Source organism: Amblyomma mixtum, chromosome 6 (genome assembly GCF_055824585.1).
Source record: "Amblyomma mixtum isolate Tamu chromosome 6, ASM5582458v1, whole genome shotgun sequence".
NCBI classification, from domain to species: domain Eukaryota; kingdom Metazoa; phylum Arthropoda; class Arachnida; order Ixodida; family Ixodidae; genus Amblyomma; species Amblyomma mixtum.
The window spans coordinates 137,716,113-137,742,454 of NC_143017.1; the positions used below are offsets into that span (position 1 = coordinate 137,716,113).

The 26,342-nt window shown below is 45.1% G+C and overlaps 1 protein-coding gene across 2 annotated transcripts in view; it reads right to left on the reverse strand.

The window, feature by feature from the left end:
* LOC149340534 (histone acetyltransferase KAT7-like) overlaps window positions 1–26,342 on the reverse strand; it is a 34,074-nt gene that overhangs the window by 4,418 nt on the left and 3,314 nt on the right. The window contains exons 4-19 of one of the 2 annotated variants that reach the window (XM_089549344.1): window positions 24,506–24,649; window positions 21,787–21,902; window positions 19,788–19,872; window positions 17,637–17,800; window positions 16,864–17,014; window positions 14,652–14,864; window positions 13,625–13,707; window positions 12,063–12,137; window positions 10,874–10,968; window positions 10,219–10,312; window positions 8,560–8,796; window positions 7,074–7,163; window positions 3,481–3,621; window positions 1,747–1,840; window positions 948–1,094; window positions 57–172 (exon numbers count right to left, since the gene is read on the reverse strand). In XM_089549344.1, coding sequence (XP_089405470.1) covers window positions 57–172; window positions 948–1,094; window positions 1,747–1,840; window positions 3,481–3,621; window positions 7,074–7,163; window positions 8,560–8,796; window positions 10,219–10,312; window positions 10,874–10,968; window positions 12,063–12,137; window positions 13,625–13,707; window positions 14,652–14,864; window positions 16,864–17,014; window positions 17,637–17,800; window positions 19,788–19,872; window positions 21,787–21,902; window positions 24,506–24,649 — 2,045 coding nt within the window. The remainder of the gene's footprint in view (window positions 1–56; window positions 173–947; window positions 1,095–1,746; window positions 1,841–3,480; window positions 3,622–7,073; window positions 7,164–8,559; window positions 8,797–10,218; window positions 10,313–10,873; window positions 10,969–12,062; window positions 12,138–13,624; window positions 13,708–14,651; window positions 14,865–16,863; window positions 17,015–17,636; window positions 17,801–19,787; window positions 19,873–21,786; window positions 21,903–24,505; window positions 24,650–26,342) is intronic. The other variant, XM_089549345.1, reaches the window with a different exon arrangement.

Sequence of the window (26,342 nt, forward strand, 5' to 3'; positions counted from 1 at the left end):
ATCTATCGAAACCAAGGTGTCGGTGGCCAAAGAAAGAGAAATAACAGGGCACTCACAGTGTTGACATAATTTCTGAGCACAAGGTGCTTCCCCTTCCAGTATTTCAGCATGCCAAGGGACTGCAGTGTGCTGACAATGTCATACGCACTCACTGCCGTTTCTTGGCTCAGATCTGCAATGAAACATAATGGGAGGAGTCAGGAGTGTGCCGGTAAATTAAACACAACCAACGCATAGCTATGAGCACCCTAGTTTCTGCTGCAATCACCACAGTAAAAATGAATGCACCAAACAGTTGGGTAAAGCTGTGCCAAGGCAACACACTAAAATAAGAATACAGTAGTCACTCGTTAAGACAAACTCAGTTAAGACGAATCCTTGGATAAGATGAACAATGTGAGACCATTTGGTTGGTTCCCCATAGGATTCAATGTTTTAAAAAATCTGGTAAATATGAACTGTTTCACATGTGATTAGGTCAAGACTAATTTTTGCAGCAACCACGAACACTGGTGACCCCACGCAACGGCACTTACGAGGTGTCGATGCGGCACTAGCAAGCAAAGTAAAAATACATAAAATGCTTCTGCGCAAGAAAGCACACCCCGACCCTGACCAGCAGACTGAAAAGCCTGTAGGTCTAAGTAGACCCACTCGATGACTTGTTGACTAAGGACTGAAACAGTTGGGAGCGAAATTTTGAACTGACAGAGCAACGCACAATGCGTTATCATGGTGTAAAGGCGGCCCGATATTGATGCCGCATGGGCACTGCCTTTGGCGGACAGAAAGGCACATGTTGCGGCCGCCTGAAGAGTTGATAACAACTACACTGATTTCCTGAATCCCTCAGACTGGTGGCCTGAAGAATTCAAAAATTTTTTCGACAGCAATGCATGCAAAAGACCTCAGCTGCAAAGACGAATGGAGAAGGTATAATAGCTGACCCTTGATGGACAGCTCTTTGCCCTGGAAGCGCCGAAGGTAGTCAAGGACCACACTCTTCCAGTAGCTCCGATATGAGATCAGCCCCAGGTCCGAGAGGGGCTTCTCCGGAGACCCCACTTTTCCTTCCACTCTGCTCAGCAGATAGCCTGCACGGACAACAACAAGCATTTGATTGTGCAAAGACAAATTCAACGCCGAGGAAGCCAGTTGCCACAGACACTGATAGTGTCGCATCAGCTGTGTCCTCAACTAAAAAAAGCAGTGAAAATTTCATCAAATTCCCACTTATTCGTACCACACTGAAAGCACCCCATCCTTGCTCCTGCAATGCACTCCAGCAGACAGCATAAGAACAGCTCTTTGGCTTGCATTCAATGCAAGCCTCATGTGCGTCACATATTCCCAGCATTGACTTTTTCATCCTTCCTAACCTTAAAACTTTCTATCTCCTATTTTGTAATGTTTCACGGATAGCACCGTTCAACTGAGGACAAATTTTCAGTCTGGACATCTGCAAGCATCTCTAATGAAGAGCTGCCAGATGTGCGTGTTGTTACTGTCACAATCAAAACTTCAGGAAGGTGTAGTTCATCATCTGAGGGGGAGGGGTTCCAACTTTATAAAACAAAAAAAGATGAGGCCAGCACTAGCATTATGTGAATTATGCAAACAGGGCAGCCAATGCTTGTATTACAAAAGTGAATATAAAATGGCAGCAACAGCACTCAGATGAAGCAGAGGGAACGAAACTCAGATTGTTGAGATAGAGGGCTGTTGTTATTCGCGCCTAGGACTCACTGAAGTCGATGAGCATTCTTCCATAGCCCTGCCGCTGGTAGGGTGGCAACGTCAGGATGCAGGATACATTGTAGTTAAGGAACGAGTTCTTCTCCTGATACAAAAGAGAGAGAGAAAAAAACATTAAAATGAAGAGTGAAGAGTCTCTGCAAAAACATACCAAAAAGAAAAATACACAAGATGACTACGTACAAGCCAGCAAGAAATGAAGTCACAAAAACACCTCTGAATAACGGTTCCAGGTGGGTCAGACAAAACTGAAGCCTCGACATCTGATGTGATATTTTAGCTTTTGGTAAGAAGGGTAACAGTACCTGTGTATCAAGCAAATCTGCCGTCCGTTCGTGCTACTACCTGCCATTAACCAAATCTTGAAGGGCCTGCTGATGACAATACCAGTGCGTAATGAAAGCACCGAAATTATTTCAATGGTCATATTCTATTGTGCAACCGATATGTAGAGGTGGCTGTGAGTATTCGAAGCAAATTTAAAAGCTCTGCAGGAACCCTATAGGTTAGTAATGATTTTTTAAAAAACGCTGCTTGGAGTAGCTCGCAATTGACTGGGTGACATCTCACCGCACATTCTTAGCCTCCACTGCCCTAATGACATGAGTGGGCAGTCAGGGCATGCCTTCTCATTGGACATGTCCAGGTGGCATGAGTGGGAGGCGCGGAGAGGTGCTGTCCTGACCTGACCCATTTTAATTTCTTTTTTTTTCTGTGGTGTGGCGTCGGTGCATACGAGTTGAGGGGGGAAAGAAGGAGCATCATTTTTAATTGCCGATACCTTCAGTGTTAATGAAGCTAGCTTATAAACTTTTGCGGTGCGGTGATCAGTGATGGTATGCTGATCGCTAGTGCGCTTTTCCTAACCTCAGTATATACCATTTCATGGTCACTTTAAAGATCAAACAGCACTCAAGGTGCTTTCATTAATCCCTTAGAACTTGCCTGCTGCATCTATGTCACTGAGGTATACAAAAACCTGTTCTCCTAAAGATGCCATGTAAAGATAAAAACAGCAAAATAAAACTACCCAGGACAAAATACAGTCACACCTTGTTATAGTGCAGAGGTAAAAATAAATAGTTAAACACAGCAGAACAAAGATGTGGCGATTTGAAATGCTTGAAGGTGCATCAGAACGTGGAGGGTGTGGGCCGAAAAGGCAGGCAGCTGAAATCGACTAACTCAATTTTTCTGTGATCTGGTGACTTTTTGCAAGAAGTCACATCTAGATGCGGGGGGCTGCGATCTGTGCCACCTACCTGTCCGACTCTAATCTTCGAAACTGCTGCTGAGGCTATTTATAAGAATGAGCATTGAAACAAAGCTAGACCTATCCTAGAAGGCATCATCAGGTATAAAAAGCGATCAGCTTGAGATAGTAAGGCTGGTGCAATTGCGCAAATGATATATAAGATAGTAAGATCTGAGTACTTATGTAAATAGTGGCAGAACAAAAAAGTACTAGGGCAAAGAAGTTCATAACTGTATTTCCGTCATAAAGAGTCTCAAATGGCTATGCATGGCCGCCTGCTAGCTTCTATGTAGTCCAAACATATCCTGAGACTGTGTTTAGTAAAGGCAATGCATGTACCTGACATGCACTGTGTTTGAATGACATAAGTTGCCATAAACACGAATGAGAGGTATCCACAGTGATGGAACACTGCACTCTAGATAAAGCGTGTCCATCAATGCCACTAATGTGCCGCGAACCTAGCTCACCTTTGAGAAGTATCCCACGATGTGGCACCCTTCTGAGTCAGCGTCAGTCATCACGTAGAACAGAAATGGCTCAACATCAAAGTAAAGGGTCTTGTGGTCGAGAAAAAGCTTGGCAAGCAGGCACAGGTTCTGGCAGTAAGCCTGCGAGACACGGAAAGAAGACAGGGCACGATCACTGGCAGAACAGATTCACATTTAAGCTAACAAGCTGATGGAGCATGAACAGACCAAGTCATAAATTTGAATCATCTAAAAATTGAATTAATGCAGTTCAAATTAACGACATTTCACTGCATGAAAACAACAGTGTGCCAGGCCGCAAGTTCAACATTTCAGAACTGGTGGTACAGGCAGGTGTGGTGGCTGCAGCAAGGCAAAATCTTCAGCTGTTCCATGCAATGTGGTGCGGTTGTTTGCAAAGTAGGGCATTTCGCTGGATGTTAGAAGGATGTGCTGTGGGACCGCAGCAGCGATGATGATGACGACAGTGGGAAGAAGCATCGACGGCCCTTTGTTGAATGCGCAGAAGGCGTGGTATACGAAATTCCGTTAATCTGTGGCAAAACTTATGTCGGCCAAACTGGGAGATGCGTGAATGACAGGTTGAGGGAACATGCCAAAAACGTAGATAATGCCCTTAAAGGAAAAGATTTTGAAGGACTTCTGGCCGCCCACTGTCTTACGTGTGAAAAATGTTCCCCAGACCTTGCTAGCACCGTCGTTAGAAAAAAGAATAATCAACTTGTAACGCGCGAAATCATTGAATCAGAGTTGATTTATAATCGGGGAGAAGCATGTGTTAGCTCCGCTTCTATCACTCTTTCTGATAAAGAGCTGACATATTTACGCATGCACTGACGATGACGCCGGTTTGTTCAGAGTGCATATATGTTCGCACGATTCGTTGGAAATAAAAGTTAAAAGTTCAGCGCCGTCCTTGTTGTCTCGTCTAGTCCTCGTCTCCTTGCGCTGCTATTTATTTGTTCAAGACAGTACTAGTGAAGACGATGGTGCAAGTGTGGACGAGTAGTTCAGTCACTAATACATTTTCGTTTTAGAATGTGCCTATGGGCGCGCCTTTTTTTTTTTTGATATGCGATATGAAGAATCGACTTACATTCGAGTCGACTTACAATCATGTAAATATGGTACCTCATCAGATGTACATGCATTAGAGGATAATTCTTGCTTAACATATCACTGGTATCAGTCTCTCTGTACTCCATCCACAGCGCACTATTCTTACTACGTGTTCACGTACTTCATCATCATCATCTGCCTAGCAATGCCCACTACAGAACAAAGACCTCCACCATAGCTCTCCAGTTAACCCTATTCTGCATCAGCCACGACCACCTTATCCCCTTTACTTCCTTAGACTTTGTTATATGTGATATGTGCACCATATCAGCGTTTTGTACATTCCCTTAGCTAGTATTTGTGTGCCATGGCTGGCTGGAATCCTGGGAATTGTTGTATGGTAGCAGGTAACACGTCAATATGACATGCCCCAACAGCTGCCCCGTTCGAGTTAATGGTTTCAATCCTCGAATAATCAGAGATTTTCACTTCCTCAAACACGTGCAGCTTTAATGGGACTTAAGTATCAGTTCATATTACCATATATTACCGATTATAAGTCGACTCCGATTATAAGTCGACTCCGATTATAAGTCGACTCCGATTATACCGTATTTACTCGCGTAATAGGCGCACTCGCATAATAGGCGCACCCCTAGTTTGGGCGCGAAAAATCAGATTTTTTTATTTCCGCGCATAATAGGCGCACCCCGAACTTGGCACTGTGACCAATACTGTATTTACACGATTGCAAGCCGACGCCTCGCCACCCCCGCTTCCCAATCTTTATTTTAACAAAGTTTTTGCTGAACTGACTACTAGTCCCTACTAGTGCTGCTGCCGTCGCAGCTGCTGCGGACCCACAGCACGTACAACGACATCGCGTGGAACAGCCGCACACAGTTTTCAGGGATGCTCACTTTCAACGTCTGTTTGGAAAGCTTCATCTCCAGCCGGAAACGTTCCCGACTTAGGCCCACGAAAACCTCGGCGCTTGGAGTCGCGTACGAAAATTTAGGGACCCCGCAGTCGCAACTGCCGCAATTCTCGGCCACGTCGTATTTTCCGACCTGCCGCACGCTTGCCGTGTTCGAGAGCAAACTCCCAGCCGTGTAGCTGTTAAGGTGCTTGCCCATCGAGCTAAAACAGCAACGCTCCGCGGCAAAGCCATAAACCACGATAACTATCGCCCTACCGCAAATCCCGGCACTTGACAGCAACAACAACAACAAAAAAAAACGAGCTGGAGATGCTGATGGCGATATAGATAGCGAAAGCTCGCAGCGGAGGAAAACGATGATGATGATAAGCTTGGCCTTGGGCGCCCTCCGTGGGCGGCGTCTGGAAGCTCCTGTGCACGTGCGTGGCCTCCGCGATCAAGCGCCCGTTGCGCGCAGCCGGAGCCGATCGCGGAGGCCTCGGCGCGTGCATTCTAAAGGCTATTCCCGCGTGTGTCGTGCAAAGTTTCGGTGCGGCCCTTACACGGATCTTTTTTTTTTAACATTTTCTTCGCGAAAACGGGGTGCGGCCCGTACACGAGTGCGTTTACGCGGTGTGTTTAATTTTGCGAGTCGAAAAATTTCCGGAAATTTTACCCCGCGTAATAGGCGCACCCCGAACTTTGAGCCGGATTTTCTGGAAAAAAAGTGCGCCTATTATGCGAGTAAATACGGTAAGTGGACCCCCCAACTCGCGACCCCCTTTGGGCAAAAAAAGTTAGACTCCGAATTTAAGTCGACACTGCCACACCCTGCGATCCTAGCTCGCCCAAAAAGTTTTTCAGAAGGCTGAGTCATAAAGAAACATTTATTTGTTCATGAGACATCTCTCACTCGTCGTCGCATGTGAGGACACAGTCGCGATCGTAATCTTATGAGCCACTGCTGCTGCTGGTTTGTTGATAACAAGTTGCTCTCGTATTAAAACAAATCTTTGGTGCATACCTCAATTAAATTCAAGTTTCTTTAAGCAGATCCACTTAAGGACCGTGTCTGACAACTATTATGGAATTATGAGCGCACGGGGCATGATATTATTAGAGACTTGGTCGAAATTACTTTTGACCCCGCATATAGGCTGACTTTAAGATTCCGCATATATATCGACTCCGATTATACGTCGACCCCCCAACTTTGGAACGACATTTAAAAAAAAAACATCGACTTATGCGCGGCAATATACAGTAATCATCATATAAAGTTAGGTAGCTTTAGCCATTGAGATTATTACATAGTACTCCAAAAACAAAGACATCCACGCATTGCAAGCACAAAAAGTAAATCAAAAATAAATCCAACCTCATTTGCACATTAATTAAGCAGCCTGCCAAAGCTTTTTCCCTTGAGTTTTTACCACTAGATCTCCATGCGAAGCTTCACTGCTCTGAAACCCTTTCAAGAATGCTAAACCAAAAATACATGATAGAATTTCACGACATGCATGCATGGGCACAGGACAGCAGAACCCTTCTCCAAACAACAACGTTGCTGGTACCAAAGAGAATGAGTGCACACCTTGTTCTTGGCACCATCCACCTCAAAGAAAGAGATATTGCCCTTCCGGTAGATCTCATCTCCAGGGGGGTGCCGCCACACACACTTGGCCTGAACAAACAAAAAAAAGGAGGTGGTTGAAAAAAACTGCACATACACACACCAAACACTGTGCACAACTGCTGCAGAAAAGCATTCCCAACAAACAGATGCACACAGAAGCTCCTGAATTCTATCAAGGCTACCCCCTACTCTTTCTCTAATGCTTCTTCGTCTTCCTTTATCTTCCAGTTTTTCCATAATGGGACTTCTCGATTGCACAATTATCTAGACTTCTGCCTACCATGTCGCAGAACGCAGGGCTATATAATAATTTCACTCCGGTCCTCCTCAGCAAGGCCATAACGCTCATAGTACAGGTCTTACCAAAGGCTACTTTTACACAGAGCATGTGAGACCCGTACTGATCTGTCACAATGAGTGATATATACTACTATTACAAAAAACAGAGAAGCTTTATTTGGGTCGTAGTACACGTGAAGATACTACTGAATAAAAGTGCTACTACTACCAGCAAGGCAACAAATAGAATAGCCAAAAGCACGATTAAAAAAAAATGTAGGGAATACTGTTTTACTGCTCATAATAAAACGAGTCAAGTACTACTGCGGTACTGAGCTGTGTAGAGTTTAGCAACTATCTTAGTTCTTGTTAAGCCGCTAAACCCCAATTATGACAACCACTGCCATTACTACAGTTATTCCTTAACAGTGGCCACTTGAATACCTAGTTCAACAAAAGAGCACGCATTTCAATATACATGCTGCAATGATGCTATCATGTGACTAATAGTGATTTCCATTTTCACTCAGTAGTGAGAAGGAACATGTATAAGAGTGGATCACTTAAAAAAAATCTATCATTAGTGCTTTTTTCTATTACACCGCATGAACATAGTCAACTTTCAGTAAAGTTCAGCATGGACATCTCGGCAGACGTCTTTTCTTCTACGTTTCTCACTTTCCTCTGCAAGTGCAAATTAACTCAAGAAAAGAGGCTGCAGGTAGTGGCACATTCAATTTTACACAACTGAGATCACATGGGCTGGTGGCACACAGCTCATTTTGAAAATGCACAAAACAGGACACAGCAGGCATACAAACACAAATGCATGACGCTCAGCCTTTGCCAAAATTAAAGAGCCCAAGGGGGTTTGCTTCTAGGCTGTGCAGTGGGGCTCCTCTAATGCCTGTGGAAGTCCTATGCTTCGGAGGGGTAAGGAAGAGGATCCCTCTCTCCCTCAAAAGATTTGGAACACCAGCAATGCACAACTTGTCCCAGAAAGAAACGCTTTGGGCTTTTTACTTTCCCAAAGGGGTAACCATACATGCTCTTTCACTTGTTCCCAGCGTCAGACCTCTTTTATGCAGTCAGCAGCTCCTCCACAGTCTTCTGTGAGCCCAGTCAAAGAGTAAGCACAAGCAAGGTGCTCTGTTCGGCCACTCACGGTGTGCCGGCGCAGAATGGTGGGGCTCCCCATGTACTTTAGGCAGAACTGGCACAGATAGAGTTTGGGCAGCGCCTGGTACTCCTCGGGGTACGGCGAGCTGTACCACACGTCCATCTCGTACCGGCCCATCTCCAGCACTCGGATGCCCTGGTGATGGTGCTGGTGGTGCTGCCGGCCGCTGCTGGATGCCCGCGAGGAAGGGGGCGACACCAGTGTTGTTGCTCGCTGGACCTCCTGCACGATGCATGCACAGCCTATCAATCAGGGCAACCAACCTATAGCACTACAGCTGCTGGCCTGTACAGTACGCAATAACAGTCTGTCAGGGTAAGCATCTGGACTATGCCACATGAGGAAAGAATGAAAGAGGGAAGGAGAGAGAAGAAAGAGTCGCTGTAGTGGAGGGCTCTCACCGATTTCAACCACCCTGGGTTCTTTAACCTGCACTGACAGCGCATAGTACATGGGCAGTACAGCATATACATAGTTTCCTTCAGAGTGCTTAATGCTCATTTCATGCTAGACAGTGGCTAAATGGACTAGGTACCATACAAAAATGCTCCAACTCCAAAGACCAATCTACACATTCAAAGCCAAGCACCAGAACAGAAAACGACACTGTCTGAAAACAACGGCTATATGCGCAAGTTGACCTGTGCTGTGAGAATCAAAATACTAAAATGGTGCTGCTAGAGGTCACTTATCACATCACTTAGCACAAACAGATGCGTGCGTTTCTATATGATAATTTTAAGTCAGAAGCTTGAAAAACTTTTGAATGACTGGAGATATAAGTACTAGCTTTAATGAAAATTTCGAAACAAATATCGGGTATTAAAGTTAAAAAACTTTCACGACGCATGCAACGCACATGATGTCATACCCTGAAAGACAGTAGCACAAACTCAAGAGTTGAGCATATCATGACCACAGAAAATATGGGTGGTTGGGCAAAACCCCAACTTTCTTTGCATACGTTTGCTGCTAAATGGCGTTTCTTAGCAAAAGCCTCCAAATCAAAGCTTTCAGCCAGGCTTACCCTACTGAGTCGGTAACACTGACCATCAAAGTTAACCTCTGATGGTCCTTCAAAGGAAATAACAGTGAAGGAAAGGGTGGGTGAATCACAGATGAACAGTACAGAGTGAGCTGCTAGCAAAAAACAAAAACGAGAGATAAGGTGCTTTTGCCAGAGCAGGATTAATGAAAGATCACAATTAGCAAAGGATTAAAATGGTCACGGTTTGCAGATGGCACTACAGCTCTCCTGTGTTGAACCCCTCACAAAATAATTTTTGCAGGAAAATTTAAAGTGCATTTGCATTTCAATAATTTGAGTGCTATGAAATGCATGATGACTACTATATGCGTGGAATCGCTACCATAGACAACATTATGGAAGGTGATCAGCTTGTCAGAAACTGCGTCTCAATGGTAATATCAAGCTGTGACGATCCAGACAAGCATAAAAGCACCCTCGCATATACTGAAGTAGTTTCTTGAAATGCACAGATGCTCTAGAGGGCAGTGCGGGAACAGATGGCTGGTGAACTCGGAATAGCTTCCAGTCAACAACGCAGTAGTGGGTTGCAGTGGGGACATCAACGGACCGCAAAGTCCATTAGGTGCGCACTTAAAAATCTGCCTGATGCTCACCATTTCCTCAGCTGCTCTGGCTTGGGCTTCCCGGAACATATCCAGATCGTAGAAAGGAGTCAGGCTGCTCAAGTCAGGCTCGCGGTCAGAGTTCCTTATTGTCACGTTAAAAAAAAAAAAAAAAACCATCAAAGTGAGCATTTCCCAAAGTCAACATGTTAATGCCACTATTAGCTTGCATTAACCAAACAACAACCCACAAAGCCAAAAGAGGTGCATGCAAAGGCAAAATCATGCAAAATGTCAAGGTTCCAGGTCCTGTGTTACACTTTCTCAAGGCAACAATAGTAAAATGAGTGAACTCGCTTTTGAACTGTGCCCACATGCATCTGAAAGGACCAAATAAGTGCCGCACCAACGTAGAACCTAGCACTACAACTGCAAACTAGGGCAAAACAAGTGTATGCAGCTGGTTGTCTTTCTGAACACTATCAACTTCTTCTGTATTAGCACATTAATGGCTCTGAGCCACCTGTGATACCATCATTCCATGCCAGTGCATAAAATTTTGTGCTTTCGCAAGCTAGCCTGGACCACTGCAATATTTTACCAACACAGAGCAAAAGAAAATTCTGAAGGGATGCCTCAAGACATTTAGACAGTTTCGTACACTTTCTTCCCCATTCCCCACAGCCCTCTGCAAACATCCACTCACAGTATTCCCCTGGAACGAGTCCTCGGTGACAGCTTTTCCCTCCGCTGCTCCAGCAGCTTCTGGTAGCGCTCCTTCTGCTCGGGTGTCTGCATAGCCTACAAGTGCACAGTCAATCGCCAATCACCAGTCAATCATATGGGGGCCAATAGTTAATTCACGCCCTCAAAATAGCCCAGGAAAAAGCCAAAGAAACAAGTGATAGCTGCCCAGACAACAGAATTCTGCAACTGCTCTCTCCTTGTAGTTTGTGTAATATATCTAGGGACCTTCATACGTACTTCAGCTTGACACATTTTGAAATTCGGGAAGGCAGAAATCAGGTGCTATATTTTAGATAATAATCTGAAGCTAAATAATTTTTCTTTCCACCATTCTGCAATTTAAGTTGTTTTGACAATGACAAGAATTAAACATCTGCGTTCAATTTCCTGTGCGACAAAATACTTCACAAACAAGTCTGAAGGTTGCACCTGGAGGCAGGCCCCTTTTTCTTGTTACTTCAATGTAGCAGCTGTCACATCTGATGCACAGAATTAGCACTGGCTATCTATCTATGAGTGCAACTTAAAAAACAATTGTGCCAAATAGACAACAAGTCTGTGTCACCCTAAGGTGAATGCCCGGTTTGAGTAACAAGTGTCAAAACAGGTCTTTAATCATAATGAATTCACTGTACATAGCTTTCTGAAACTGGTTATGCAAGCTGCTAGTATGCCAATTCTTCCAAGGGGGGGGGGGGGGGGGGGGTTACTAAAAGGAAAAGTCAGGTTTTACCTAAAACTGAAGGGTCATATCTTCATCTAGGGAGCAACATAGTCACTAGGTTGTAGAAGCGCAAGCAGGCAATTTTTTTTCTGAAAAGCTGGCTCAACATTCTTCCATTAGTCGTACTGAGCTAGCCCAGGTGCCACATCACCAGTTTTTCAAGTAAGCTATAAAAAGGAGTTCCTTCAATGTTGTCCAGGAAAATGCTTGGTGCAGACAGACAAGCTTCAAAGGAGGTTTTGGGGCAAAAGACAAATTAGACTCTGAGAGACAGTTTGCTGGAGAATGCTGACCTGAGAGCTAAACGTCCTTCATTCTTGAAAGAATGGGGCCCCTACAACCTTGTTCTGGCACATACTTCCTACACACTGGTTTACTTTCCCTTCAAGAGGCTTAGTCAAACCATAAAGCACTTTGCACTCACAGGCTTCTTAATTGACAACCGGTTAATCTGCTGCTGACGCTCCGTCTTCTTCTTGGTTCTCGCCTTGTACTGCTCCTGCGCAGAGGAAGCGTAAGCATGAACGTGTCGTATAATGCACAAACCAACAAATCAACGGGCAGCACGAAGCCGCAGCAGATAATACGACTTCTGGAGGCTATCATGCATCATGACCTCAACCAGGGTTCGGTACTCCACTTTCCCAGCATTGAGAGACACTGAAGCTCAGCACAATGCTGTTTGAGCACTCTAAATGGAATACAGAATGCAACTGCCACATACGCTGACAATGGCAAAGCTGCCACACCCCAAACACGCAAGAATTCCCAACAGTGCCAGTGACTAATCCGCCAGTGCCAGGGCACTAAACTCTCTACAAATTTCTTCTGAATAAGATACGCAGACAAGGTGCACAAGATGCTTTCAATGTGGTGTGGCAGCATTACTGTGCCACACAGTCGGCAGCTGCCAGAAAAGCATTTGGCTGCACCAAAACCCAGACAATCCCGATTGCAAACTGTGAACTGAAGCTTCCTCTTCCCTAATATTCACCAATAAATTTCACTTCACTTTCACAAATGTAAGTAGTAGATGCTGCAGCTGCAACACGTCACCAAAGACAAATGCACACAATCAATCAAACAGAAACAAATCAGTTTCCTGAAGGGACCGTTTTCAGTAGTAGATGTCAGAAAGAAACCATTTACTGTTTTGTTTATGCAAACCTAATTAAGTTAAAAAAAATGACAAATTCGGCTTGCAATACACATTTGCTTGCCCACAAGGTACTCTCTTAACAGTACAAACAGCTAAAAGACTAAACGTCATTACTGCACATTGGATCTATTGGGAATAGTAGAAATGATAAGCACCCAAAAAGAGTGGGAAAAAAATGCGAACAGTTAAAAGATACCTTGGTATTAAGACAAGCACAGAAAAAAAAAAGCAATGCAGAAAAAACATTCTTATAACATACACCGCCTCTGAAAGCTTCAGCTTCAGGCACCAAACTTACTGTGAAATTGTATGCCTTCTAGGAATTCTGAAACGGCCAAAGGGACATATCAGTGTTTCCACATGCACTAGGAAGTTCAGGAACTTAAGTTAGGCTCTGATTACAGGACAGTACTCTGGAGAAAAAGTTTTTCATATCATGCTTAGTTTATAACCATTGTTTTTTGACATGCATACAAATTTAACCAAGACTCTTGTTTAGTACTTAAAAAGATATGTGCTTGCAGTGTTTCTTCATGTAATAAAATCATGACAAGCAACACACTTTTCACTGTTTTCCACACAATGTGATTAGAGAATGAAATTTCTCTGCATTCGTTATAAGGGCTTTTCAAAACTCAATGTCTCTGAAGATGGTCTTCCATTAGCAACTACGTACAACTCTTTCTTCCCAATCACACAATTCCATTAAAAAAAGAACAATGGATGTTACGCTATAACTGTTAATGTGCTGCAACTGTCAACACACTAGAACTATCAGGGTCCCTCATGAGACCCACAGCACGGAGGCATGATAATGTGGCACCTACCTCACAGTCTGCTGCCGTGGTGTTGTGGTACAGCGGACAGCACTCGAGCGTGGCGTGCGATGGAAACCTGCCACTCAGGTGGCCTGGGAAAACGGTGACAGTCCACACAACGACAGATTCACCTCGTGGGATGCCAAACTGAAGAGGAGAGCTACAGCCAGGAAAATGTTGTACTGGTTCTTATGGCAGCACGACTGCTCACACATAACAAAAGTGGATCGCTCTCCCTGTTCCATGACCCTTCCTTCAGAGCACCTTCAAACCCTTGCAGCACTTAGTGTTTCATGCTGGCTTAAACTATGTTGCTGACCAAAGTAGATCAGGCACACGCTAATTCTGAGCCCCCGAACAAGTTTTCAATTCTGTGCTGCAACACAGCACAACTACTTTACTGCTCACTATAATGGCAGCTTCAATACATTTCGAGCTTACAGTGGCAAAAGAACAGCTCAAATGCACTGCAAACTAGCAAAATGCCACTAAATTTGCAGTGAATCCTCGCATCTCATTCAAATGTGCAGCGGTAATCAAGTCACAGGGGATGATGCTCAATTAAAATGAGCCAAAGTAGCTAAAGTAAAAGTGGACAAGAATGCCACATTTGATTTCTGACATTGGTGGCCACATTTTCACATGAAAACAACAAGGTGACCTCGGCCTGCTGACATTTTGTGAGAGGCTAAAAAGTTCCAGATGATGCGGATTGCTTTATGACCTTCTGCAACCACTGAGTGCAGTGGGTGCACTTCAAATTAGATTTCATTGCAAGTGCACAGGACATATTCGTGACAAAAATTACAGGTGGCACACTTCTTAATGCTAGACGAAGCAATATTTTTCGACAAGATCTGAGTAAGTGACAAAGAAGAAAAATTTTGAATCATCATTCACATCGTGCTTCAAGGTACCTAAATGCCTTGACTGCTTGCTATGACTTCTAACATGCCGTCACCACTAATAAACGGTACTAGTGAACCGTCATCTATGCAAAGCAAAACCACACACATTCTCTTCTACTAATACTGACCTTTGGAATCACAGCCAGCGAGGGTGCAGTGGGGTTCATCCCCTTCCCTGGGAGACTGGCCGTTGGCAGCAGGCATTTCACGCAGAATGCTTCGCGCACCTCCCCGGCCGTTCTTGACTGGCAGGCGGCCCTTAGCGGCACGGCGCCGTGGAGTGCTCTCGGGGCTTGTTACCGCCGGCAGCTCGGCGACAGAATCCTTGCTGCCTGTTTTGCCTGCACGCAACAGCGTGCACGTTCACAGTTCAGGCGTCCGAACAAAAAGAAGGCTCAACAAGAACAGCAAACCACAGCACAACACAAATAAGGTCAAATGCACAAGATTCAGCCCTTCAATCTAACACAACGTTGAACACACAAAAGCTTTCTTTACACCAGCTGCTAATGTACACCTGAAACAGGCATGAGAGGGTGAGAGAACTTCTGAAAAAAAAAAAAAAAAAAAAATAATAATAATAACAATAAAGAATTTTTCTTCTGTTTCTTCTTTTTTTCAAGCCACAGAAGGTTGGAAAAAAAACCACAAACAGTTTACTGGCCCTTAACAAACATAATCTTTCCATTCAGCATTCTATTTTCAGTTCATTTTCAGTGAATTTTCAGTTCAAAGCAAATATGAAGTGAATAGTTGTCTTGTTTGAACAGTTTTGAAGCGAAGCGAATATTTTCGACTCGAAGAGAACAGTTTGCAACTTGAAACACAGTAATAATGATAATAATAAAAAGATGCCCCTCATTACAGCTCAATAGCATACGCCAAAAGACGTGGTCTGCAGGGCTGACTAAGGCAACTAAAATATAAAATGAAACAAATAAATGCTTTCAAAATTGCGTTACGCAATGTTCGAACAGCAGCAAGCCAAAGTGCACTAGGGCATCACAGTCTCAAGCCCTATGTGATTCTATATGGAGCTGTTTTAAATATAAAGGTTGCTGATACATTTTTCAGACCCTGAAATTTCAGACACAGCACATCTGATGCCGCAATTTCTCCATCCTCATTTGCGTGGCATACGGTCACTTGACCACACTGCGCAGGCGTGATCACGCGTTCACACCACAGCCAGAAGTGACAGTCAAAAGATGTTGGCAAGGGCACCACGCATGCACCGGAAGTGGCACACAGCATGCCACCATGTACCAATGGCAGGACATGGAACCTGCAATTAGTACTGTGATGTGTCTTTACGTAGACCAACCTCGCATTGTTGCGGGTAGCGCTGCTCCGGACAGAGGCGTGTCGTGTGGGGTAGGATACTTCCACACACACCACTGTCCACCCAAAACAGACTTTTGAAGCCTTTGAAGCTTGAAGGCTGGCAGCCAACACCAGTACTGAACATCAAGGTTGCCCCACTGTCGTAGATCGTTTGTGAAAGCGGCTCATCAAACTTGTTCTGGCATTCTGGTGCAACTTCCTCAACAGATGTTTTTATGTAGAAGTATGCTGATTGGCTTGTTAGACGGCTTCCTTCTTATCCACGGTGCTGTCATTTTACTAGTAGTGAACTCCCCGATCTCACAAATTAATTTGATTGGCTCCTGTAGCAACTGCATACCCTCAATAAATTGTTGCCATGCAGTCTTGTACAGACTGAGCAGATGACATCATGTCTACTGGACACTTCTTGTGCCCTGCAGTGCTGCCCCTCCCCCCCCCCCCCCCCCCCCCCATGTGCATTCCTTGCCCCACCTTGGCTGTGAGTGCAGAAAAATATCTCCCCCAGAAATACCACACACATCAGTGAATGGCAGTCTTTGGGATGCCAAAGCACCAGGTAGAATTTAAAGTACAAGAATTGAGTAAAAATATAGTTTTGTTGTCAAACTGCACGCACACATGGCAATAAATTGTGCTCATGTAATTGTTTCAGCTATTTTCCCAATACTTCCAATATGCCAGGGGGAAAAAAAAAGATCTTTCTCTCTTTTTTTCTTTTACATTCAAATTTTCCATACATTTTACATCTCTACTAAAAAATCTTTTAACACCTGAAGTAAGTCTCTAGTCACCCATATGCTAACAGTTACCATGGTGACTGCCTACACTACAAAATGGCACCCTGCAACCCCAGGCAGGGACCTTCTGTAAACTAGCCCACAAGGTGCTCACTGTCCAGCACTCCATCAATGATCAAAGTCGCGTCACTTTTGAATGTGGGTCTTAACTAGGCTGTGCACTAAAAACGCCAAATGCCCGCAAATCGGCACAAACCTTTCTGTCGCCCTCGTCTCGGAGGTGTCACGTCACCGTTGCTCTTGGCATCAGACACCTTGACACCAGGGCTGTGTGGGCTGGAGGTCTTCTGTGGTGTGCAGGGTGCCACCACATCCTGGTGCATTGGCTCATTCTGACACTGGTTCTGCTGCAGAGGTGCCAAGAAAGGCTGTCAAGGCTTCTTCCACGTGGGAAGAAAGTACGACTGCGCTGCCGGCCATTAGTGTAAACTGTTATGAAGGCAGCTTTAATGGTACACACCCTCCCAAAACAGCTTTTTCAAAGCACCCTCTTGCATCAGTATTTACCAAAGCACTCACGACATCACCTTTTTCCACGCAACATGCTGCAATGTGGGGAAACCATACTAACTGGCTCTTGGCCTGACATCGCTACATGCTGGGGTGCTGTGAGGAGAACCGAACCTAACTGGCATTCAGTTTTTACCGCCTCCAGAATTGCCACGAGCGTCTTCGAAAAAGAAATAAAACTTCAAGAAAGGCCTCCCAGTTTCTTTAGGAAGAATCACCTGAGTTGCCGTCCCTTGATTGAATGCTCAGCTCTTGCGTGTTTTTTTCAAGAAATTTTTCCTTACGAATTTTGGCTACATCAAACTATTTAACGATGTTTTACCTGGTCGCGATAACAAGTTTCACTGCATACCACAAACTGGAAATCTGCGCCTAGTGGCTTTGTCACAGCTACATTTGAAAGTAGTGATAGCCACATGACATTCCTGGTGTACTGACTGAAGCATTAGGCTGACATACATTTTGGAGGTTGCCACGCTGCGCATGCCTTGTCATTCTTGGTCGTTTTGGTGTTGATGGGTGCGGGTTGTCAGTGCAGTCCTTTTCTTTCTCCGTGGCTTCTGGAGCCGTGCCATTTGTCATCGCTTGCTCAGCACTGGTCTCGGTACAACGGGAACACTTTTCTGGGCATACGAAAATGATACAAAGCAAATGTAAGAGACCCAACTAACACAACTCTCAATAATTCTAACTTTTCTCAAAGGAGACCAAAATTTTTTCGAATCCAGCAGAGCTCAAATAAATACCCTAGACGTTGCCAGGACAAAAAAACCAGTTCAAATAAACCAGCTGTTTGAATTAAGTGAGCTCGTACTAACAGGAGTCCACTATAGTTCAATACTAATTGCAATAGAGCCACAGTCACAAAAGCAAATAGCTCTTTTTTGATGGCTTCCTGCTCAAAAGCCTGAAATACTAGTTCAATATGTTTATGGCAATTCCGCGAGGTGGGATAAATTTCAACAATGGGAATAATTACTTTTACATCCACCTGAGTGCGGTCAAACAGCTACAAAGAAAAGCTACACATCTTTCTTAGAAGCCTCAAAGATGAAGAAATATTCGTTTCGATGCTCCACTAGGAAGAATTTTTGTTGAGGTTTTGTCAAGCTACTGTCAAGCTTATACTGAAGCTGAATTTTAAAATAAACAAAACAACAGAAATGAAAACAAAAACGGAGCATGAAACAAGATTGAATTATTCTGAATAGCCTTCAAAATTGGATAAAAAAAAGAAAATCATATGAAATTTAAACAATAAAAACCACATTTGGTGTGCTTGAACAAAAATATGAAACACTTCCACTCCAAAATATGCATATAAATTTCTCTGATAGCAAGACACAAATTAAATTTATCAATGCAATTAATAATGCACATCCAAAATGACAGTGCGGGGGTATAAGAGTTCTTTTTTTTTTGTGGGGTATAACATTTTAAACTGACACACGGGCTATGAACAGGGCCCTTCGTTTTTGGGTTTTATTTTTTCCGGAATTGGGGGAGTAAAAATCGGGCTATATTTTTCGAGCTCAAATTCGAGTGCAAACTGGGCTATTCAGCAGAAATTTTCATAGTTCGGGTTTTTTCAGGTAATTTTTTGCACCACAAGACATTTTAATAAAGGAGGTATTCACTGAGTTTGCACTACGAGACGCGTGTTGTCGTGACTAGTGCACTACGTTTGGGGCCATTTCATGACATCTCATACAGTGTCAAGTACGTGGTGAGGTACCTGGCTTCTATCGTCAGTGAATTGTAACATTTTGTATGCTGTTAAGTGTGTCGAAGTTCACTTTTCTTTGTGGAATGCTCTGCGTGCGCGAAGTTTGCAACAGAATTCTACTCTGCTGTGATATAACCACGCTGCCTGTTCAGTGTTGTAATTAGGTGGCCAACCTATCTAGTGCCGCAACTCGACAGCAATACTGGCAGGCTGCACTGCAGGCAAAAATGCCCATGACTTGCAGATTTTCATATCATCTGATAACTGTCTGCCATTCATGTGGGTCACATCGTGGATAAACAGAGCATGACTAATTGCCCAAATTCTAAAACTGGCACCACGGAAACTAACTTCCAGCTACTGTAGTCAGAAAATGCTGAAGCTGAAGCGTCATAAGTTCGCAGCACAAATGGCAGACCCGGCAAGAATGTTCTGCAGTTTTGATTGCAGCAACATAGCACTGCTTGGAATGCACACGTCCTGGAATCTAGGTTCACAGCGAGATGATGTGGAGTGATTCTGCTAGATTCAGTAGTAACACAGTACTTTTAGTAGACGGAGATGACAAATTAAGCTAGCTAAGCAAACAGATGCATACTACATGATTACTCATATTCAGCAAAAGCCATGTACAAGTACTCTGCAAGCTTTTTCTTTCACTCGGAAAATGCAGCACTGGTACAAAATACGATCATAACTATGTCATCGAAGCTAACTAATCAATGCTGGATTTGAATGCAGCAACAGAGAGCCCACACTTCAGCAAAAGGCGGCCAGACAATGGTGAGATGTCTTCTGATGCCAAACATGCTTTTCGCTGAATGTAGGCTTCCTGAAGTATCAGATCACCCGTCAGCATGCTTGACGCTGCAATTAACACTCACCTAGGTATGACCTACTGACTGCTTGAGAAGGTAGGCAGCTCTGGTGGAAGCAGCGATCACAGTTCTTGCACAGTATGAAAAGGGCCTAAGAAAGAAAGAAAACAGCAGAAACAGCCCCAATTATCACAAGCACAGGTACCACTAATATTAGTCATATATCAGTATATATTAATAACAATTCACCGTTAACCTCCAAGCAGTTAATAATTTCAATCCTCGTTTATACATATCTTCATGTTACCATTGCAGCAGGTATCAATAGCAGCAGAAGACCTATGCTGCCAACAAAACAGCATCCGCATATCTTGCTGCAAGGTATGTTGATCAACAAGCAATGACCGTGTGTGTTAACTAGCCATCACACTAAATGGTGGCAATTTATTCCTGTTGGTACAGTGGAACCTCGATTATACGACGTTCAGGGGACCGCGCCAAACCGTCGTATAATCCGGGTGTCGTATAATCGAAAATCAAGCGTGATTTTTTTTTTTTTTTTTCGGAACACAAATGCAGCACATTTTTGCCGGCAGAGGGCTAGCCTTCAACAAACAAGATAAAATGGCCGTTGAGGCTGCCGTGAGCAGCGGGGGCAGGGGCTCGCGCGGTTTTCTTGATAGGTGGAAAGATTAAGGCGCACCGGTTATCGACTGGCTAAAGTGTGCCTACCGTATTTACTCGATTCTAAGCACCCCCTTTTTTTCACGATCGCGATGCCCAAAGTGAGAGGGGGTGCTTAGATTCGAAAAATCTAAACTGACCCCCCCCTCCCGGGGCCCCTCTTTTCGCGGCGAAATCTCGATGAAACGGGCGCGAGAAAAAACATTTTATTTAGGAAACATTCAAAAGAAAAATAGCTGCAGACAGTTCTATGCCGCCATCTGTCTTGTAGTGTCGGGACGCAGCAACACAAAAAGCGCCGTGGACGCCGCTGTCCTCGCTTCGGCGGCTTCGGCGAGCGCGGCCTCGCCCGCTTATCTGTTTTTTAAGCAGCGTCCGCTCCGGCGGACGCATTTGTTGCTGCGACGCCGCGCGTCTTATCTTTTCTCTTTATCTTTCCTCTGATCTTTTAACTCTCCTCTATCTGCACTTGGCAGCGGTGGTGGCTCGGCTCGAGCCAGTAGGCAGGCCTGTGCAATTTCCTTTTCATCCTTCTCTCAGTCACCACAACAACGCGCAGGCCGCGCCTCCTCGGGACTCCGACTGCACAGGCTCCACGAAAAAGAGAGCAAGCGCACTTGGCGGCCTCGGCAACGCTCTCTTCCGCGCAAAAAAAAGGGGGGGGGGGGGGGGGGCTTAGATTCGCATGCATTTTCCGAAAATAAGGGGGGGGGGGGGGGGGGGGGGGTGCTTAGAATCGCGAAAATACGGTACATCCCGGCCTGCGTTTACTGACGACCTTTTTTGACGGACGGTACGAGCCAGACGTCGTACGAAGCGGGGTCCTTCTAAAATTTGCGTCGTATAACCGCGGTTTTTAATGCATTGTCTCTATGGGGGTTTTGCCGGGACCGCACAAATTCGTCGTAAAATGCGGGTCGTCGCATGACCGGGGGACGTATAATCGAGGTTCCACTGTACATGTACTGTGTGTTGTTGTGTTCGCTTTCATGGCACATAGGCAACTAAGGCCATCATGCACCAAACACACGGAGTACTAGATGTACTCTCAAGAAAACAATTAGCTAAATGCTTTCCGAGTCAAAACAAGAAGTCAACGTCTCACTAGCCGTAGCACTGCTACACCATAACAAAATCGCTGATTTTCCACTCTGTGTGCAATACGAATTAACAAAAATGGTTAATGCTATGTGCGGTGCAACATAACAAAGCGACACAGGCTGTGAGGAACACTGTAGTGGAGGGCTCCGGATTAATTTCAACCACCTGAGGTTCTTCGATGTACACTGACGGTGCGCAGTACACAAACACCTTGCATTTCACCCCCATTTAAACGCGGTCACCGTGGCAGGGATTGAACCTATGATTCAATTGTACTCACATTGGTGGATTCTGGCTGGTGGCATGTTTCACATACTCTGCACCTATGGCACTTCCAGTCATACGTGGTGACCACCTTGGCCGCTTCCTCCGATAGACCCAGGCAGAACGGGTGCGCTGAAAACCAAAAGCACAAGTTCTGCTTTGCCTGGAGTACTTAAAAACACTTACTTATTTGCTAACTTGACCATCCAAAATTAGGGGGTCGACTTATTGCAGGGTCTAAGCTAGAGTCGGCTGGAATGTGCGCGGTACTCACCGAGCACCAGTACCCATTACCATCAATGAGAATGAAGCTTCATTCATGAAAATAATTACTTCTTCTGCAGATTGGTTGCACAAACTAAAATTTAAAATGCGCACCCTTTGCCCAAGTAAGTGGCACACAGTGCAAGAGCAGACTTTCGGAAATCTCCAGAGCGTCCATCATGACGGAATCCGAAACTACAAGACCATTTGCAGTTCAGTTTGCCACTGACCAGGCAGCCAGCCAGGTTGCATGCAAGTGTGGAAAGCAAGAAAGTGCGCCATTCTGTCACCTTCTATCCTTGTTGGACACTGACCGATGGCCTCGTGATTGTGCTGTTATGCGTCTGTTGCTTGAGCTGTGCATACGCCACAATGCCATCCTGCAGGAAACACCGCAGACATGCATCTTCCTGCTCTAGCTACCTCTAGCAGCGGGGCAACGGCGATCTATACTTGGAGTCAACTTGTTCTTCGGCCAGCGATGGCTGCGAGCAGGGGAGTTACCTTTTATTCGAAGTCGACTAATCCATGGCAATATAGTAGAATCTCGCTCGATGATACAAACACAGCTGATACGAATTTCAGCGCGATACAAAAACGTAAAATTGCCTGGCCGGAGTGCGTTGAGTACAATGTGCAGGATTTTGGATGTTCCGAACTCTCCCACGAGCAACCATAGATAGTACAATCGCACAAGCCGCGACTGCACTCTTGAGCACTAAGCACTGCCAGCAAATCGCTGCCGCCGCGGTTGCACCGCGAGCAGTGGGAGGAGGTGCACAGCCTGCACATAGCTAGACTTTTAGCACAGCTCGCACTGTTACCGCTTATCATGCGCCGCCAGTGTGCAAGCGCTGATAAGTTTCAACGCAGCATGACTGCGCACAGCTGCCCAGCATGTGGCACCATCTAGCGCCCAACTCAAAGCAATAAACATGTAACGATGCAATCACCAGGCCAGAGGTCTGAACCCAACGGAGATCAAAAGTGAAAAAATTGCACTTTACCCTGCCTTCCAGATTTGCATGCAGCCCATTAGCGGCAAACTGAACTGTGAATGCTCCTGTAATACCCGTCACATGGGCATTTCGAAGGCCCTTGAACCAATAGTCTATCGACTCAAAGGCCACTGAGTGCTGCTACATGGGCAGTTTAAATGCCCATTCAATCAATAGTCTATCTAGTCAACGGAGCAGTGCAGAACTCTATCAACAATTCGAGGACATTCGAGCAGCGGCTGCGTGCACTCTCAGATGTGGAGCACCCGCAGTAATGCTCAGGGGAATAAAATGAGAGCACTATCACTTCTGAAAAGGAAAAGTGTGCAGCTTGGGTACATAGGAAAAACAAAAGAACCACAGAGGTGGAAGCAAGGGAAGTACGTCAGCACCGGAACAGAGACGCCTTCAAAACAGAAAATGAAAAGACCAGCAATATTCCAGTAAGCATCTAAAATTGCGCAAAACTGAGCTCAGCTGGGAGGCTCATGCACAGCCAGTCCACTTTTGGCGCGGGCTGCAAAAGCGCAGAGATATAAGAAAACGGAACCCACTATTTTTCGGTGAAGGGGGCCTCCGGACGTTGCCATGCCTGTCGCTGCACACATGCCAGAGGTATGCGGGCAACACCACATCATGCAATTCAGGCTTCACAAGGAATATTTGAACAGCTGCTTGCTTAGCAGGTCATACCTCGACACAATCGTCAGGAACCTGGCTAAATTAACAGGTATGAGTGCTGCCGCATCCGAACTAACGAGCATCCGATACCACAGACATACATGGGCGATGGCTAGGACCCTGCCGGCAGTCCGAACCATTCAGATTTACGAATTAACAGGGTTAAATTAACAAAGTTTAACCCACTGTGCTTTGCGCGATGCTGCACGGAGCAGGTAGGAGTGCGCCTGATATGCGCCAGGGTCAACAGCTGCCCGCATGGTGTGCAGGTCCTTAAAAAGCCAAAGCCTTCACCAACCACATTATCAGGGCAGTAAGGCCTAAGAAAGCAATGATCAATCGAAACTTCCTGCTGCAACAGGCACAAATCTTTCACTTGTCCTGTGCATACTCGCCACTGGATGTAATCAAAGTCTGATGAGCCACTGTCTCCGAGATATGGAGAGCTGTGTATTGTTTAATATGCCAGCTAACGGCTGTTCTTTACTCCAGTGACCGTACATTCAAAATATCAATACGAGGTGGATGTGGCAAGCAGAAATTTTAATGATCCTCCTTTCGGATAGATCAGAATCAGTGACAACAGATGTGCATGTCGTTGCCATAGCACTAACCAAGGAATCCAGTTAAAGGCCACAAGTTCAGTGGAAAGTGTTCAGCCAGTAAGAGACAAAACACGTGACGCTTAGAACCGCTCTCAATGACAGCAGTGACAAATTATTCTTTTTTTTTTCCATCACAGTGTTCTCTGAAACCCAGCCGGAGAGGTTTGCAAGAGGGGCTAACACTCACCACAGGTGTCACACTGGGAGCACGATATGAGCTGCGCCGGTGGGCTGCGGCGGCTCTCGAGCAACGCCTGAGAGCACACGCTGCACAGGGGCTCTGAGGACAGGCGCGACCGCACCTGCCGCAGCCGCTTGTTAGGAACCTCCCCTGTGTCCAATGTGGCAAGAGTAAATACCACGGTGCCCTAAATCTACGACTGCCGTACTCGGCTAGCCCTCTCAGGTGACAGCTTGTTCTTGACAGTCTGCTCGAGTTGTTATTGCTTCACTCCCCAGAAATCCAGTCACAATATTGACTGTAGTTGGCAACACAGCCTCTTTCAATTATAATTTAGACTGCACAAACAGATACCTTCAAGCCAAAACAGTGCAAATCCAGTAATGCCACTGATCAGTAACAGTGGCCAATAAGGGTGCCAATAGCACTCAGCATAGGTAAGCGATCTAACGATAATGCGCACAATCACACACTTTGCATAGCCCTGTCGCTGCAAAGCTTAGCACTGAGAAAAAGGATAACCACAATTGTTTTCAATAGCAGTGGCTCTAACAGCCATCAGTCAGATCCATCCTGCAATGGTGGCAATTTATTCCTGTTGGTATGAGATTGGACCGATGGTTGCCTTAGCCGCATGTGATATGCGATGGGGTGCAAACAAGTCACAACTAAGTTTCAATGTCATCATGATCCCTCGTGGCCAACTAAATTGAAGCTGTGCGATGTTGTGTCACTCAGCAGTTGTAGGTTACGGTGCTGTGATTGGCCAAAGTCACTTTGGAGCAGCTTTTGGAGCAGCCAAAAGTGTTTTCTGGCACAGAAAAGTGTGGATTTGGCGCAGATATATACCGTATTTTCTAGTCACGGTTCTTGTTTTTTTTTTATATTTCGACGGTGCGACTTTTATATGACAAAAAGTGATGCGCTACTGCGCACCATCTTTTGCATCATAGTAATAAGCTATGATGCAAAAATTAAGTTCCGTGCTGTAGAATATCCGCTACAGAATGGGAACTGTGCAGCCGGAAGAAAAGTTCATGAGTGAAAAAGCTATCCAGAACTGGTACAAGCCTGCAAGAATGCCCCGGTCAATGTAGCCAACAAAAAAGGCAGGTCCCGGGCAGAATAAAGGTACATTTGACAGAACTCAAGGATTGTCTGTGCAAGGCAGCTTCCACACGCATGTGTTTTCATCACATTCACCGATCAAGTGATCTTCAGTGCGTTTTTATAACACTTGCTGAATACACAGATGCATCTTTTAAACCGACGTGGCTTATGTTCGATTTTTTTTTTCCCAGAAAAAAAAGCCATTGGCAGGAAGGTGCGCTTTGCACAGGTGCGACTTATAGGCTTTCTGAAAAATGCGGTATATACAGTCGAATCCACTTATGTCGAACTCGCGAAAGAACGCTTAAGAGTTCGATATTAAGTAGCAGTAATGTTTTTTATCTTCACTGCCTCGAAGAAAAAAAAAATTTCTATGTTATCAATGGACTCCGAACAGCTGAGACCACAGCCTCCTTTCAGCACACAATATCAACAAGCCATGCTGAGCACACGGAGCACATGACCACAGGTCTTAGTCACAATTTGCATCAGCGGTGTCCTGGTTATCCGTGACATCGACGATGATGTATTTCTCCATAAGCTCTCCCGCAGTCTCAACGTCATGGCCCACGGAGACAATACCGCCTACGGCTGCCCTATCACAAATAGCACCAGAAAATTCAGGCTACTGGTTCTATAAATTATCAACATCCGTGACGGCTTCGTCGAGCCTACCCGACAAAGAATTCGCTCAGTCTTCTCCAGCAACGCAATAAACAGATAGTCAGAAGCA